Raw genomic sequence first — 17,658 nt, forward strand, 5'->3', positions numbered from 1 at the left:
TGAACATTGGTACCGCAGGGACAGGAGAACCTAGATTGTATTCTACCATGGGGAGATAGGCGCCATTTGCCTCAAGAGACGATGGAGCTAACGCCTCACTAGGAGGACAAAGCGAGAGATCGGACTCAGAGTACAGAGCGTTTTAGTATATGTGTGTCAACTATAGTGTGAGAAGATAGGAGTGAGTGCTTAGTCACGTATAAGAAGCACTAAGGTGAGTTGGATTGGAGAAGAAGGTGAGTCTTAACGAGGAACAATTGTGTTGAGGCCGAGACAAAAGTCAATATATCCTCCAAACACCGGCTTTTGGCATTATCACTTTTATACAACGGGTTAATCACATTATTCAAATAATGATTGACATATTTCAAATTATAAAAAACGTTATTTGATGAATTTATTCATACTATTGTCATCCATTCGCAAATATAGGGGTCCCGACACAAATCTTGGTTGCACTACCAAGCCGGCGGGTCGTTCGTTCTATCGGTTTGGTTGCTAGTGAATGCGACCCAGCCGTTCAGTCCATTTTTTGTTCTGTATCTATGGAACGCCACCCAGTCATTTGTTCTAATGTTTACACATTGCCATAAACTGGCATGGCACATGTTCTTATCCTTGCATTGCTAGCTAGCCAACTACGAACTTACTAGGTCACTCAAAAAGTGAAGCCAGAATAACAGCAAAGTAAGCAGCATTTGCGTTTGTCTTAGCTGTTTAACTATTTACTTATTTACGGATCAATCCATAACAATGAGTATGAGGGACGATTTCACCTGTCATAGAAAATGTTCTTACTTGTCAGGAACACTATTGTTCAGAGGAGCTATCTCAACACACAGCAACCATCACTGTAAACTGAAAGCGGAAACACTGCATTAGCTGCATTAGTTCGTCTTATCTTTTTTCAATTGACATTTCATTGTTTTATATCCATAAAAATTATGCCAGCTGATTTCATGAATTCGACTGGCTGGAGCTGTCTGATCTGTCCCGATCCCGACCATTCCATTATATGGGACGATGGATTGTTGTTTGACACTGTTGCTGTGAGAGCGGTGGTTTTATTCTCACAGCTGTCACGAAAATGATTAGTCTAAATGGAAATGTGAGATGTCTATGCTTTTTTTTGGAGATCTTTTTTTGTGGCTGGCTGATGAGACAGTGGTACGTCAGATGGATAACCCATATTATTTTCCCCTGCCCCCTGGTTTTGAATAAGGGCTGGATTCGGAGTGAGATAGGCAACACAATCTGACTTTTAGTAAATTATTGATTGATGTAACTGGAGAACTTAATCATCAGGGAAGCCGAGGGATATAAATCATCAGGGAAGCCGAGGGATATACATCATCAGGGAAGCCAAGGGATATACATCAGCAGGGAAGCCGAGGGATACAGGAGAACGGTGGGGTGGGCAGAGAATACCCAGTTGTTCAGAAATCTCAGCCCGTCACCCTGGGCCTGATCGTGTGAACATGGACAGGAGGATACACATCTGAGGAGTCTAGTACTGGTAAGGTAAGAATGAGGATGAACAGCAGCACAGGGTGCAGGGAGTAGGGAGTAGGGAGTAGGGAGCACTGGTTACTAACACTCAGCTGGGAGGGTGTGATCCCCTCAGAGACACTCACGCTTTAAGTCTTAAAGTGCACAGTTCGTTTTTGCTTCTTCAAAAAGGCCATGCAGGAAACAGAAGGAGAAAATAAATGTAAAAACAGAAATGATAGAGACTTAACCAAAAAAGAGTAAGACATAAGGTGACAGAGATACGACAAATAAAACATAAAAGAACATAACATAAAATATTATATTTTGGAAAATGGTCAGCAGCATCCCACGCTGCATCCCACTGCTGGTTTGCCTCTGAAGCTAAGTAGGGTTGTCCCTGGATGGGATACCAGATGCTGCTGGAAATGGTGTTGGAGGGCCAGTAAGAGGCACTCTATCCTCTGGTCTAAAATATAATTATAATATCCCAATTCTCCAGGCCAGTGATTTGGGGAAGTTAAACGGGTCTCCTGACTTTCTGTAGTCACTAAAGATCCCATGGCACTTATCGTAAGAGTAGGGGTGTCCTGGCTAGATTCCCAATTTGGCCACCTAATCATCCCCAGCTTCCAATTGGCTCATTCCTCCCCCCTGTAACTATTCCCCAGGTCATTTCTGTAAATGAGAATGTGTTCTCAGTCAAATTACCCGGTGAAATAAATGCTGTGTGGAAGTTTCACATTCAAAAGAAAAAAGAGATTAGAACTTATTTCCCATCAGGCTTTGAGAGGCAACGGGCTACAAACGTTTTGGCTACTAGGCCGTCATACGTGTCCACACAGCGTGCTGACCGTACCTGTGATTCTGTCCTGTGCTCGGCTACAGACTGAGGCTGGGGGTCAAATGGTGGGGCTTTCCCAGCAGCCTCTGGGGCAGCCTGTAGGAAGTTAGATGGGACCAGGCCTTTGTGTCCGTTCAGGTCACCCTGGAAACAACACACATTATACACCCACATCACGCATGTGTAACCTGGGACCTTAGTCAATCAAAAAAAGACAGTCCGCGAGTATGTCTGTCCATCAACTACACCTTCATTAATACTGTAACAACAACAACGTCCTCGTCATACACATGGTCACGTCTTTAAGGTGTTAAAACAGTTTAAAAGAAAATTACAGCCTTCTCAGAGTGTTTGTTCGCACACGCGAGACAGAGACAGAGACAGAGACAGAGACAGAGACAGAGACAGAGACACAGACAGAGAGAGAGAGAGTGAGAGAGAGAGACTTACATAGAAGAACCCATCATCGTCCATGTCACCAAACACATAGATGATATCCCCGGCACCAAAGGTCAGCTCCACCTGCAGATGGCCATAGAGAAGACCATGAAAACAATAGGACTTCATCTTCCCCAAATTGGAGTAACATCAACTGGTATGGTCTGATTGGTACGAGACTTGTTTCCATTGTCCAGTACAGACAATAGAACCTTAGAGCTCCAACTTGACTGTCTAGTGAATCAGAAACACGTATTTTTACTGTCTGTTTTTATATACAACTATAACACAAGCCTTCGTTACAGGGAATAGCATGGCGCTCACCTCGATGTCAGCGTTGGGAGAACTCTCTCGAGGGTCGTAATCAAAGATGGCCTTCATCCTGCGAGGACCGGGGCACGCCGGGTTTGCCATGGCAACATCAGATTGGCTGGGATCTGTCAATCAAACACAGAAATACAGAGTCAGATTTCTGACCATTTTTTGAGTGGAACATCTTGTTCATTTTAATTTCCATGTCAGCATGCAATTAATAGTAACTCATGCAGCACACAGCTAGGTGCAGCACACAATCACCGGGAGAACCGAGAGTAAAAGATGAACAACAGCAGAGGCTGGCTTTGTGGATGTTTTTGGATCATTTCTTTGCAGGCTTTCAGGATGGTGAGGGTCACATAAAAGAGTCAAGACAGTTTAGTCTGTTTTCAGACAGTTTAGTCTGAGTGAATACAACAGGTGGAGAATTAACCGTAAAATGCTTTCTTACGAGTCCTTCCTAACGACGCAGAGTTAAGAAAAAAGAAAAAAAGAAAAATAGAACACGAGGAACAAAATACACAAGAATGGAGCATTAGAGGGAGCACCAGATCACTGTGGAGCTATATACAGGAAGTACCAGAACCAGATCATTGTGGAGCTATATACAGGAAGTACCAGAACCAGATCATTGTGGAGCTTATATTCAAAGGATAGTTTAACAAGAGAAACAGACTATAATTGTGGAGCCCTATATAAACAGGAGTACAAGCAACCAGATTCATAGTGGAGCAAGATACAGAAGTAACAGTACCCAGATAATGTGGAGCTATATACAAGGAAGTACAGAACCAGATCATTGTGGAGCTATATACAGGAAGTACCAGCACCAGATCATTGTGGATATATACAGGAAGTACCAGCACCAGATCATGTGTGGAGCTATATACAGGAAGTACCAGCACCAGATCATTGTGAGCTATATACAGGAAGTACCAGACCAGATCATGTGGAGCTATAAGAGAGCCGATCAATGTGGAGCTATATACAGGAAGTACCAGATCATGTGGAGCTATATACAGAAGTACCAGTACAGATCAATGTGAGCTATACAGGAATACCAGTACCAAGAGTGCAGAAAGTGTATTGAGGTAGATATGTACATGAGGCAGGGATGACTAGGCATCAGGATAGATAATAATAAAAAAAACAGATTAACAGCAGCATATGTAGAGTGTAAAAGTGTGTTGTGTGTGCGTGCATATGTAGTGTATGTGAAAGTGTAAGTGTGGTGTGTGGTGGGTAAGTGAAAGTGTGGTGTATGTGAAAGTGTGTGTGTGTGTGTGTGTATGTGTAGAAGAGTGAGTGTGTGTGTGTGTGTGTGTGGTGTGTATGTGAAAGTGATGTGTGTGTGTGGTGCTGTGCGAAAGAGAAAGTGTACGTGTGTTTTTGACTGTGTTGTGTGTATGTGAAAGTGTGTATGTGAAAGGTGTGTGTGCTGGCGTTTGGAGTATGCGTGTATGTGAAAGTGTAAGTGTGAATGTGAAAGTGTGTGTGTGTGTGTTGAGTGCAGTTTAAACTGTAAGTGCAAAACAAGAAGAGACTTGAGAGTTCATGTAGTGATGATGTCACTAGAACATTACATGACACAAACATATAGGAGGAGAGGACATCATCACCACCACTGTTATCAACAGCAACAAGACACAGTAACCTAGGTGGCAGCAGGATGAGGTTATTTCATATCAGCCGTTAGAATGACGCAGCAAGTCAGAGACAGAATTAGAGAGGTCGCATGTTGATGATTCATGGGTATCTGTATAAACACTATGCCGGTTTCAAGTGGAGACTTGAGAAGTTAGAGAAAGGTCTAGAGAGCCAGTGTAACGACGATGTCATGCGTATATGTTCTAATACATGCAGGTTTCCAGTGGACACTAGAGCAGCGCGTCCCTTCATGCTGGGGGGGGGGGGGGGGGGGCAGAGAGAGCGAGAGAGAGAGAGAGAGAGAGAGAGGAGAGAGAAGGAGAGAGAGAGAGGAGAGAGAGAGAAGAAGAGAGACGAGCGACGACTAACGGAATACGTTACAAACCTTGACGGGGAGGAGTCTAAGTATCTTCCCACAGCGCAGGCACTCCACTGGAAGAGCAGCATGGGTTATGGGGTTGGGTTGGGTTGGGAGAGAGGAGCAGGTCAATGAAGCATTTCACCCTGGTCCTCCTGGCTCGGCACACTCAGTAGTCAATCAAACTAAAATGTAGAAACCAAAGCCACCCTAGGAGAGCAAGTCCGAGGCCAGATCTAATTATTTATACACCCACAACAGGAAGACAGACAGAAGGAGATACCAGAGCGGATGCTGCACTGAAACTAGGGCAATTTGTATATTCAACGCTATACACCAGGAACTGCATCACTAAAGTTTTAGGCCTCCTACATTTAGCCTATGGAAGATCAATATATAATGTTGATGTTGAATACTGTGAATCCACAGATCATTATAATGTAAATATTGAATAGTGTGAATCCACAGATCAATTAATGTTTTGGATATTGAACAGTGTGAATCCACAGATCATTATACTGATAATGTTTTATATATTGAATAGTGTGAATCCACAGATCATTGATAATGTTGAGTTGAATGTGTGAATCCACGATCATTATATGTTTGAATAGTTGAACTAGTGTTTGAATACAAGATCATTATAATGTTTTGGATATTGAATAGTGGTGAATCCACAGATAATTATAATGTAAATATTGAATAGTGTGAATCCACAGATCATAATCAATGTAATATTTAACAGTGTGATATCCACAGATATATATAAATGTTTTTGGCATTAGAGAACAGATGTGTGAATCCACAGATCATTATAAATGTTTTGGATATTGAACAGTGTGAATCCACAGTATATTATAATGTTATGTATGAAATCTGTGAATCCAACACGATCATATAATTGTAAATATGGAATAGTGTGAATACACAGATCATTTATAATGTTTTGGATATTGAACAGCTGTGAATCCACAGATCATTTATAATGTTTTCGATATCGATGACAGTGTGAATCCACAGATCATTATATGTTTTGGATATTGAATACTGTGAATCCACAGAATCATTATAATGTTTTGGATTTGAATCAGTGTGATCCACAGATCCATTATAATGTTTTGGATATTGAACAGTGTTGAATCCACAGATCATTATAATGTTTGGATATTGAACAGTGTGAAGATCCACCAGAACATTATAGATTGGATATTGAACAGTGTGATGACCACAGAACATTGTAATGTTTTGGATATTGACCAGTGTGAATCCACAATGTACATTAATATATGTTGATAATGTTGAATACTGTGAATCCACAGATCATAATAAATGTAAATATTGAAGTAGTGTGAATCTACAGATCATTATAATGTTTTGGATTATTGAATAGTTGTGAATCCACAGATCATTATAATGTTTTGGATATTGAAGCAGTGTGAACCACAGATATTCCATTATTTGGATATGAACAGTGTCCACAATCCCTCTGATCAGAGTGATAAGAGTGGACACAAAGGAGGAAGTGGAAGAGAGGAGGAGAAAGGAGAGAGAGACAGCCAGTCAGCAGCGACAGCGAGACACACCTTTCTTGGATCGTCTCGTGTTCGGCGGTGGGACAGGGCGACGCGGAAGCTGTGCATGTGAGCGAGTGCTTTATGAAATTTAAAAAAAGGATAACCAAATTTGAAACCAAAAAAGATAAAAACACAGACAGACAGAGACGCCAGAACCATGAAGACCAGACAAGAGACAGAATGAGTTTGAAGCCTGTAAAAAGCCATTTTATAAAACAACCAATAGTAAATAACCAGCGAACAGAACACAGGAAGTGGAAGTGAAAGGTTAAAACAATCCGAAAGAGATCCTTTTTTGGGGAAATATATGCATGAAATAGAGACAGTATTGTTTTGTCAGCTTTCTCTAGTGGGCTGGGTGGTTTAATGCTGTGTGGTGTGTGTTGTGTTGTGTTGTGTGTGTGTGTGTGTGTGTGTGTGTGTGTGTGGGGTGTGGTGGGTTTGTGTGTGTGTGTGTGTGTGTGTGTGTGTGTGTGTGTGTGTGTGTGTGTGTGCGCGCGTGTTGGGGTCCATAGCACTTAGCCCCCCCACAGCTTATCCCACTAACTTATGCTTCTAGTAATTCTTTGAAATGAGTCACATGACACGGAGTCGATGAACAACCCATTAGCTCAAGCTGGTTATCCTGAAACAGTCAGCAAACACAAACATCCATGTGCAATTGAAGACGAACCATGAAAGCATACAAAGCAGCTCATAGGAGTGGGATATCTTTGGTTTACTTTTTCATTTAATCAAATAGCACAGATCTTACTCAGGACATGAGTCATTTAAAGTGAGAACTCATTAACAGTAAAAAAAAAGATAATGAGTTCAATGTGTGTTTTCCATTAATCAAGATGCAGCTGCTGCTCTATCACCTCTGAGGAATTCCTCCAACAAAAAATACATCCTTTGCCTTGATGACAGATTTGCACACTTTTGGAATTCTCTCAACCAGCTTCAGGAGGTAGTCACCTGGAATGCATTTCAATTAACAGGTGTGCCTTGTTAAAAGTTAATTTGTGGAATTTCTTTCCTTCTTAATGCATTTGAGCCAATCAGTTGTGTTGTGACAAGGTAAGGGTGGCATACAGAAGATAGAGCTATTTGGACCAAGTCCATATTATGGCAAGAACAGCTCAAATAAGGAAAGAGAAACGACAGTCCATCATTACTTTAAAACATGAAGGTCAGTCAATATAAGACATTTCAAGAACTTTGAAAGTTTCTTCAAGTGCAGTCACAAAAACCATCAAGTCTCTCTCTACTTGCCCATCATCATCTGCACATCTATCACTCCAGTGTTAATGCTAAATTGTAATTATTTCACCTCTATGGCCTATTTATTACCTTACCTCCCTACTCTTCTACATTTGCACACACTGTACATAGATTTTTCTATTGTGTTATTGACTGTACGTTTGTTTATGTGTAACTCTGTGTTGTTGTTTTTGTCACACTGCTTTGTTTTATCTTGGCCAGGTCGCAGTTGTAAATGAGAACTTGTTCTCAACTGGCCTACCTGGTTAAATAAAGGTGAAATAAAAAATAAAAATCAACTGTTCAGAGGAGACTGCATGAATCAGGCCTTCATGGTCGAATTGCTGCAAAGAAACCACTTCTAAAGGACACCAATAAGAAGAAGAGACTTGCTTGGGCCAAGAAACACGACCAATGGAAATCTGTCCTTTGGTCTGATTGGTCCAAATTTGAGGTTTTTGGTTTCAAATGCAGTGTCTTTGTGAGACACAGAGTAGGTGAGTGGATGATCTCTGCATGTGTGGTTCCCACCATGAAGCATGGAGGAGGAGGTGTGATGGTGTGGGGGTGCTTGATTAGAATCACACTTAACCAGCATGGCTACCACAGCATTCTGCAGTGATACGCCATCCCATCTGGTTTGCGCTTAGTGGGACTATGATTTGTTTTTCAACAGGACAATGACCAAAAACACACCTCCAGGCTGTGTAAGGGCTATTTGACCAAGAAGGAGAGTGATGGAGTGCTGCATCAGATGACCTGGCCTCCACAATCGCCCGACCTCATCCCAATTGAGATGGTTTGGGATGAGTTGGACCGTAGAGTGAAGGAAAAGTAGCCAACAAGTGCTCAGCATATGTGGGAACTCCTTCAAGACTGTTGGAAAAAACGTGTGCAAAGCTGTCATCAAGGCAAAGGGTGACTACATTGAAGAATCTAAAATATAGAATATATTTTGATTTGTTTAACACTTTTTTGCTTACTACATGATTCCATATGTGTTATTTCATAGTTTTGATGTCTTCACTATTATTCTACAATGTGGAAAACAAAAATAAGAAAAACCCTTGAATGAGTAGGTGTGTCCAATATATATATATATATATATTTAAGAAAATCAAGACTAGAAGGAGAGGAGTAATTGCCTTTCACGTTGTTTCACTGTCCACTCCACGGACCAATGGGGATTTCATGAAATAAAACCACAAAGAGCATCCCCACACCTGTTGAAAGACCGCAGTTCGTACACATTCTACAGTGACGCGTACAGGCCGACAACATCAAGACAAACCATAGAGCTGACAGCAAACAGAAAGCACTATACAAATACAATGCACTTGACTGATTCATTGTTTGATTACATGGACGACTTGGATCAGGCCCTGTTTAATTGGCACTTGTTGGATGAACACAGTTGGCATTGGATGTTGATATGATTGACAGCTGTAAAACCATTTGATGATTGGATGTTGTTATGACTGACAGCTATTCCTACCTATCTTCTCCATGTTTGTGGCAGTAGACAGGAAGCCCTGCTGCAGGAGTGTCTCTCTGGTCTCCTCGTCCTCCACCTGAATCTCTGACACCATGTTACATGGCACGTAACCATGACGACCGTTCGACTCGCCGCGGTAGAATCCATCCGAGTCTTTGTCTCCGTAGATCTGGACATGGAGGATGGGGGAAAGACAAACAAGATGGCGGCTGTTAGGTTGTGTTATTGTCTAACTACCTCATTAATAGAAGAGAGATAACATGGAGAAACGTTTTGCCTTCCACTACCAATCACTAGTATTAAATTTTTTTGGACATATTTTGGTACTTTTCACCCTTTTTTCTCCTTAATTTCATGATATCCAATTGGTAGTTACAGTCTTGTCCCATCGCTGCAACTCCCATACGGACTTGGGCGAGGCGAAGGTCGAGAGCCATGCGTCCTCCGAAACACGACCCAACCAAGCCGCTCTGCTTTTTGACACACTGCTCGCTTAACCCGGAAGCCAGCCGTGCCAATGTGTAGGACGAAACACTGTAAAGCTGGCAACCGAAGTCAGCTCGCATGCGCCCAGCCAGCCACAAGGAGTCACTAGAGTGCGATGGGACAAGGACATTCCGGCCGGCGAAACCCTCCCCTAACCCGGCCGACGTTAGACCAATTGTGCGCCGCCTCATGGGTTTCCCGGTCTCGGCCGGCTGTGGGATTGAACCCAGGTCTGTAGTGACGCCTCAAGCACTACGATGTGCCACTCAGGAGGTCACAACCAATAATTATTGACAGATCGGATGAGTGTCTAACATAGTGCCAGGATTATCACTGGGATTATTCTGGCAGGTTCCATACCTTGATGATTTGTCCCTCTCTGAAGGGCAGTTCTTCCTCAGCAGCGTCGGGGTTGGGAGACATGTTGACCGGGTCGTAGGGGAACAGAGCCACAAAGATACGCACCTCATTGTCTCCTATAGGCCATGCATGATCCATGCTCTCTGCACGCAAACACACAAACAGAACTCACATTATTTGGAGCAACGGTTAGCCTACAAGCATTGTGGGGCAAAGGACCAAATTATTTCAAACGGTAATATAGGCCCTTGGTTTTGCCTGGTCAGACGCACACACACACTTCCACAGTCCCACAGTGTAGTGGAGCGGGTCTAGAGCGTCAAGTTCCTTGTGTCCACATCACTAAGGAATTAACATGGTCCACACACACCCACACAGTTGTGAAGAGGGCACGACGGCGCCTCTTCCCCCTCAGGAGGCAAAAAAATAAGAAGATGTGTCACGGGCCCTCAGATCCTCAAAATGATTCAGCTGCACCATCGAGAGCCTCTTGACTGGCTGCATCACCACCTGGTACGGCTACTGTAAGGCACCCGACGACAAGGCGCTACAGAGGGTGGTGAGAACGGCCCTAGTACAACACTGGGGACGAGCACCCTAGCATTCAGGACCTTTATACCAGGCGGTGTCAGAGGAAGTCCCTAAACATGTTCTAATACTCCAGACATAGACTGTTCTCTCTCCTACCGCATCGCAAGCGGTACCGATGCACCAAGTCTGGAACCAACAGGACCCGGAACAGCTTCTACCACCAAGCCATAAGACTCTTACACAAGATTGCTAAATAGCTAATCAAATGGCTACCCGCTGCTGCTACTGTCTATTATCTATCTTGTTGCTGATTTCCTTTTAACCCTACCTATATGTATCAATCAATCAAATCAAATGTATTTATAAAGTCCTTTTTACATCAGCCGATGTCACAAAGTGCTGTACAGAAACCCAACCTAAAACACCAAACAGCAAGCAATGCAAATGTAGAAGCTACCTCAATTACCTCATACCCGACTCTGTAGTGGTACTCCCTGTATATAGCCATGTTATTTTTTAAAACTTGTTATTGTTATTCGTTATTCACTGTGTATTTATTCCTTGTATCACAATCTCAATTTAAATGTTTTATCTAACTCTGCATTGTTGAAAAAGGACCCATAAATAATAATTTCAGTCTACACCTGTCGTTTACAAAGCATGTGACAAATACAATTTGACTTGATCCAAACGATAGAGCTCACTCCCCCCCCCCCCGCTCTGCTGTGTAATGGCGTGGCCCGGGCGTGTACTTAAGAGAGGTAATCAAGCTAATGCCCTGAGCCTGAGACAGTGAGGCCTAAGCTGCTTCAGAAAGAAACGTGCGTATGTCTATGATCCCCGGTAAGAGAGGAAGAGGGGAAGAGAGGAAGAGGGGAAGAGAGGAAAGGAGGGAGAGGGGGAAGAGAGGCAGGGAGAAAGGAGGAAGAGGGCAAAAAAAGGGGAAGAGAGTAAAGGAGGGAGAGAGGAGCGGGAAGAGGGGAAGGAGGGAGAGAGGAGAGGGGAAGAGGGGAAGGAGGGGAAGGAGGGAGAGAGGAGAGGGGAAGAGGGGGAAGAGGGGGAAAGGAGGAGAGAGGAGAGGGGAAGAGGGAAGGAGGGAGAGGAGAGGGAAGAGGGAAAGAGGCAGAGAGGAGAGGGGAAGACAGGAAGGGGAGAGAGCGGAGAGGGGAAAGGAGGGAGAGAGGAGAGGAGAAGAGGGGAAGGAGGGAGAAAAGAGAGGAGAGGGAAGAGGGGTAATGAGGCAGAGAGGAGAGGGAAGACAGGAAAGGGGAGAGAGAGGGAGAAAGAGGGAAAGGAGGGAGAGAGGAGAGGGGAAAGGAGGGAGAGAGGAGAGGAAAGAGGGAAAGGAGGAGAGAGGAGAGGAGGAGAGGGGAAAGGAGGACAGAAAACAGAACCACAGAGCACGGCCCCCTTCACTCGCTAACTCTTAGAAAAATAATCTCTGGATGTGCTTATACAATAACAGCAACAACACAGAGCTGTGTGTGTCTATGTGATGTAGTGACCATGTGACTGGGTCACTGGTTTTGACCACAGGGCTGTCTGTCTATGGGATGTAGTGACCATGGTGACTGGTTACTGGTTGTGACCCACAGGGCTGATCTTGTCTAGATGGGATGTAGTGACCATGGTGACTGGTTACCTGGTATTGTGAACCACAGGCTGGCTGTCTATGGGATGTAGTGACCATGGTGACTGGTTTACCTGGTGTGACCACAGGGCTGTGTGTCTATATAATGTAGTAACCATGTGACTGATTACCTAGACCTACATGTGAACCGTTGTAGTGGACTAGGGCTTAATCTGCTCCAATGAGACCAGGTTCTATCTCATTAGGGGAAGATCAGTCCACCTGTATGTAGCAACAGTCAGGCTACAGGCAGAGCCAAGCGACAGGAGAAGAAAAAGACAACGTTTATATTTCGTCTGTACATCGGCTTTCCCTGATCCCCCCCTTCCTCTCTAGTCTTGCTGGGCGTTACGGTGAAGAGCGTCCTGTGTACCCATCTGCATTCTTTTGTTCTTCCACCTACTGCTAAGTAAAAGCTGAACATATAATCTGAGGACCCTTCTCTGTGAGATTGAAAGAGGGAGAGAGAGAGGGAGATAGAGAGAGAGAGAGAGAGAGAGAGGGAGAGAGGGAGGAAGAAGAGAGAGAGGGAGAGTGTAGGGAGAGTAGAGGAGAGGGAAGGGGAGATGAGAGAGAGGGAGAAAAGAGAGGAAAAGAGAGAGGGAGAAGAAGGGAGAGGGAGAGAGCGGAGAGGAGGGATACGGGAGAGAAAGAGAGAACATAGAGAGAGGAGAAAGAGAGAGAGTGATAGAGAGGGAGAGAGGGAGGGAGAAAGAGGGAGAAGAGGGAGAGAGGAGAGGGAGAGAAAGAGAGAAAAGAGAGAGGGAGAAGAAGAGGGAGATGGAGAGAGGGAGAGAGATGGAGAAGAGAGAAAAAGAGAAAAGGAGAGAGGGGAAAGAGAGAGAGGAGAAAGAGAGAGGGAAAGAGAGGGAGAAGAAGAGAGGGAGAAAGAGAGAGTAGGGAGAAAGAGAGAGCGGGACGAGAGAGAGAGAGAGGGAGAGAGAGAAGGAGAGGAAGGAGAGAGCAAAGAGTAAGAGAGAGGGGAAGGAGAGAGGAGAAGGAGCGAGGGAGAGAGAGAGAGAGAGAGGCAGACGAGAGAGAGGGAAGAGAGAAGGACAGACCGAGAATGAGAGTCCCCAGCTCTCCTGTATTGGGCGGTTGGTTTGGTTTCAGTACAGGCTAATCTAGGTACTGGTTGGTTTGGTTTCAGTGCAGGCTAATCTAGGTTACATTTTAAATTTACATTTTAGTCATTTAGCAGACGCTCTCTTATCCAGAGCGACTTACAGTGAGAGTGCATACATTTTATTACATTTTTTTACATTACTGAAGACAGGATATCCCCTACCGGCCAAGAGCAGACGCTCTTATCCAGAGCGATTTACCAGTAGAGTGATACATTTTATTTACATTTTTACATACTGAGACACAGGATATCCCAACCGCCAAACCCTCCCTCCCTACCGGCCAAACCTCCCTTAACCGGACGACGCTATGCCAATTGTGCGTCGGCCCCAGGATCTCTGGTTACTGTGTTGGTTGTTTGGTTTCAGTGCAGGTAATCTAGGTACTGTGTTGGTTGGGTTTCAGTGCAGGCTAATCTAGTACTGTGTTGGTTGTTTCAGTGCAGGCTAATCTAGGTACTGTGTTGTTTGTTGGTTTCAGTGCAGGCTAATCTAGGTACTGTGTTGGTTGTTCAGTGCAGGCTAATCTAGTAACTGTGTTGGTTGGTTAGTTCAGTGCAGGCTAATCTAGGTACTGTGTTGGTTGGTTTCAGTTGCAGGGCTAATCTAGGTACTGTGTTGGTTGGTTTCAGTGCAGGCTAATCTAGGTACTGTGTTGGTTGGTTTCAGTGCAGGCTAATCTAGTTACTGTGTTGGTTGTTTCAGGCAGGCAATCTAGTTTACTGTGTTGGTTGGTTTCAGTGGCAGGCTAATTCTAGGTACTTGTTGGGTTGGTTTCAGTGCAGGCTAATCTAGGTACTGTGTTGGTTGGTTTCAGTGCAGGCTAATCTAGGTTACTGTGTTGGTTGGTTGGTTTCAGTGCAGGCTAATCAAATCTATGTCTTTTCAATTAAAATGTTAAATTGAACCTTTATTTAACTAGGCAAGTCAGAACAAATTCTTATTTACAATGACGGCCTATGAACAGTGGGTTAACTACCTTGTTCAGGGGCAGAACAACAGATTTTTACCTTGTCAGCTCAGGGATTTGATCCAGCAACCTTTCGGTTACTGGCCCAATGCTCTAACCCCTAGGCTACCCCTCCCCCCTCTCCTCTGCCCTATCCCTGTTATAGTACTGTCCTCCCCCTGCTCCCCCTATCCCTGTTAGAGTACTGCCCTCCCCCTCCTCCCCCCTGCCCTAATTGCGCTGGTAATCTGACTGACTGCAGAGTGGTGACTATAGTCCTGTTGTACTAGCACTGTACATATAGAGAGAGACAGAGACAGACAGACAGAGACAGACAGAGAGAGACAGAGACAGAGAGAGACAGAGAGAGAGACAGAGAGAGACAGAGAGAGAGACAGAGAGAGACAGAGAGAAAGACAGAGAGAGACAGAGAGAGACAGAGAGAAAGACAGAGACAGAGACAGAGACAGAGAGAAAGACAGAGACAGAGACAGAGACATTGAGATAAAGAGGGGGGGGTGAAGAGGAGGAGGAATTCGATTCTGACCTTTGAGCTGATGTATGACCTCTGACCTGGTCAGTTTAGGAGATAGTCCAGGCTGTCTGCTCCACCCAGCACCAGCCTCCATCGACAGGTCTCTGCCAGACTCCTGGTCAACACACACACACACACACACACACCCACACACCCACACACCCACACACACACACACACACACACACACACCCAAACAAACACACAGAGCGAGACAGTCGGTCAGAGAGAAAGACAGACAGCAAATGTACAGTACAGTAGTGCAGGGTTAGAGACATGAGTTGTATAGGATAAGAACCAGGTGGTTGTGCAGGTTGAATGAGTCTGGAGAAGCGGATAGTGCAGACAGTCAGTCAGACAGACAGACGCTAGGTGGCTAGGACATCAGTTACAGGTGACCTGAGGCGTCATGATAAGACGACTACACAGGCGCCGGTAGAAGGGAATCCAGAGGGAATACAGCCACAGGATACAACGAGTGAGAACACACCCATTCTGCTGCAGCAGCTGCGATGGCCTGGAGGGCAGGTTTTCCCTGGAGCCTGGCTAGAGGCCGGGGTTCAGGCTGTACCCCCTCCACCCACCACTCAGAGCCCATCTGGTCTACCACCACCTCCCCTCGTTCCCCGGGGCCGTAGGTCAACGGCTCCTCCTCGTCTGTCCCGTACTCAAGGTCGATTTCTGTTACCGAGCCCACCGGGGAATTGACCTTCCGAATGGTCTTGCTGACCAGGTGGGAGCCCGGACCCGGTGTGTGGCCGGTGGCCTGGGACGTTAACGCAGCGACCGCCATCTGACTCCGTAGCAAGGCTTCTCGTCTGAGCCGGTCCCCCAGTCCGCCTACCAAGGCCATCGTCCCCGCCCTACTCCCTCCCCCACCGTGGTGGGCCTTCTGGGTGGCCCGGGGAACCCACACATCCCTGCTGCCCCCGGTGTCCAGCAGCCCCTCCTCGGGGTGTCTGATGCTGTCTACTGTGTTTGCGTAGTGGACCCTGTTCTGGGCACCACCACTGTGTCTGGGTGAAGGCTCTTTGGCTTCGGGTCTGCTGTTGTGGTGGTAGTGGTGGTGGTGGTGGGGCTGGTGTCTGCTGCTGTGGTAGTGGGGATCATCAGGGTAGCGGCTTGGCCCGGCTTGGGACTGTCTGCGGTGGCGACGGTGACTATAGTCCTCGTCGACACTGTTATCCTCTTCATCAGTGACCTCTGGGATGCTGAACAAGTGCTCGTTATGGTGATGATGACCCTGATGGTAGGCCTGAGTCTGGGCCTGAGGAGGAAGCTTCAGGATCTTCTCCACAATCTCCTCGTCACTGTCCGGCACCTCCCACTGGTCTGGCTACAGGGGTCATGGGTCAAGGGTCATCGAGGAGGAGGTTTAACAGGTTGAAGGTACGAAGGTTGGATGAGGTAGGAGGTCAGAAAGGAACAGTGAAGAGTGAGGGTGGAGTGGTGGACAGGACAGGGTGACAGGAGGAACAGTGAAGAGGGAGGGTGGAGTGGTGGGCAGGACAGGGTGACAGGAGGAACAGTGAAGAGTGAGGGTGAGTGGTGGGCAGGACAGGGTGACAGGAGGAACAGTGAAGAGTGAGGGTGGAGTGGTGGACAGGACAGGGTGACAGGAGAACAGTGAAGAGGGAGGGTGGAGTGGTGGACAGGACAGGGTGACAGGAGGAACAGTGAAGAGGGAGGGTGGAATATGAACGTACAAAGAAAAAGTAAAAGAAAATGAATCAAAACGGTGAGTGAATTCAAGAGTGAAAAGAAAATAAAACCCCCAAAAACAAACATAACCAAAAGAGCTGTCCTCCACAGCCAGATCAGATGTCTGTGTTATGGTGTGTGTGTGGTGACTGTTTACCCTGTTAGCTCCGGTGGTGTATCCCCGGGCCAGGGCGGGTCCGGGGGGTCAGAGTAGAGGTCATCCTCCTCTTCCTCCAGGATATCAGACAGGTCGAATCCCCTACTGCTCTCTGGCTCCACCAGACCAGCAGTGTAACGCTGAACCACAGGACAGAACCACACAGCCAAACAACTTACAGACCGTGGAATAACCAATGATGTTGCTTGTCTAACTCATATAAAATATGAGTTAGATATGTTGGGATATGAGTCTAACTCATATACCCAACAGGACAGGCATATGGATTAACCAATGATGTCTTAGCCAATATCTAACTCATACAAAATATACAAATCTACTTTTAGAGTTGATATTATTTTAGTGCAATTAAACTGTAGGTGCCAATAAAAGTGAAACTTTTCATTATTAGGTACATATGGGCTATAATTGTACTTATGAGCGCTGGTATATGTTGATATCCTGCCTCGATCCTCAATGCTTCCTGGTCTGAAGCAGCCTGTTGATATAGAAGAGATAATGATGCCACATCCTTTCCTAGAGGGCAGTAACTGTTCATCTAAACAGAGATAATGATAACACAGCCTTTCCTAGGGCAGTAACTGGTTCATCTAAAAAGAGATAATGATGCCACAGCCTTCCTAGACGTAGGGGCAGTAACTGGTTCATCTAAACAAGAGATAATGATCCCACAGCCTTTCCTAGAGGGCAGTAACTGGTTCATCTAAAACAAGAGATAATGATGCCACAGCCTTTCCTAGAGGGCAGTAACTTGTTCATCTAA

General features: G+C 45.4%; 1 protein-coding gene across 1 annotated transcript in view; it reads right to left on the bottom strand.

Moving 5' to 3' along the window:
- LOC111950435 (RIMS-binding protein 2) overlaps positions 1 to 17,658 on the bottom strand; it is a 55,275-nt gene that overhangs the window by 523 nt on the left and 37,094 nt on the right. Inside the window, 10 exon segments of the mRNA XM_070434284.1 lie at positions 2,348 to 2,476; positions 2,783 to 2,854; positions 3,095 to 3,207; positions 6,674 to 6,741; positions 9,386 to 9,570; positions 10,248 to 10,390; positions 15,029 to 15,131; positions 15,507 to 16,352; positions 16,875 to 16,918; positions 16,921 to 17,014. Coding sequence (XP_070290385.1) covers positions 2,348 to 2,476; positions 2,783 to 2,854; positions 3,095 to 3,207; positions 6,674 to 6,741; positions 9,386 to 9,570; positions 10,248 to 10,390; positions 15,029 to 15,131; positions 15,507 to 16,352; positions 16,875 to 16,918; positions 16,921 to 17,014 — 1,797 coding nt within the window.

This window comes from Salvelinus sp. IW2-2015, linkage group LG23 (assembly GCF_002910315.2).
Source record: "Salvelinus sp. IW2-2015 linkage group LG23, ASM291031v2, whole genome shotgun sequence".
In the NCBI taxonomy this organism is placed as follows: Eukaryota; Metazoa; Chordata; class Actinopteri; order Salmoniformes; family Salmonidae; genus Salvelinus; species Salvelinus sp. IW2-2015.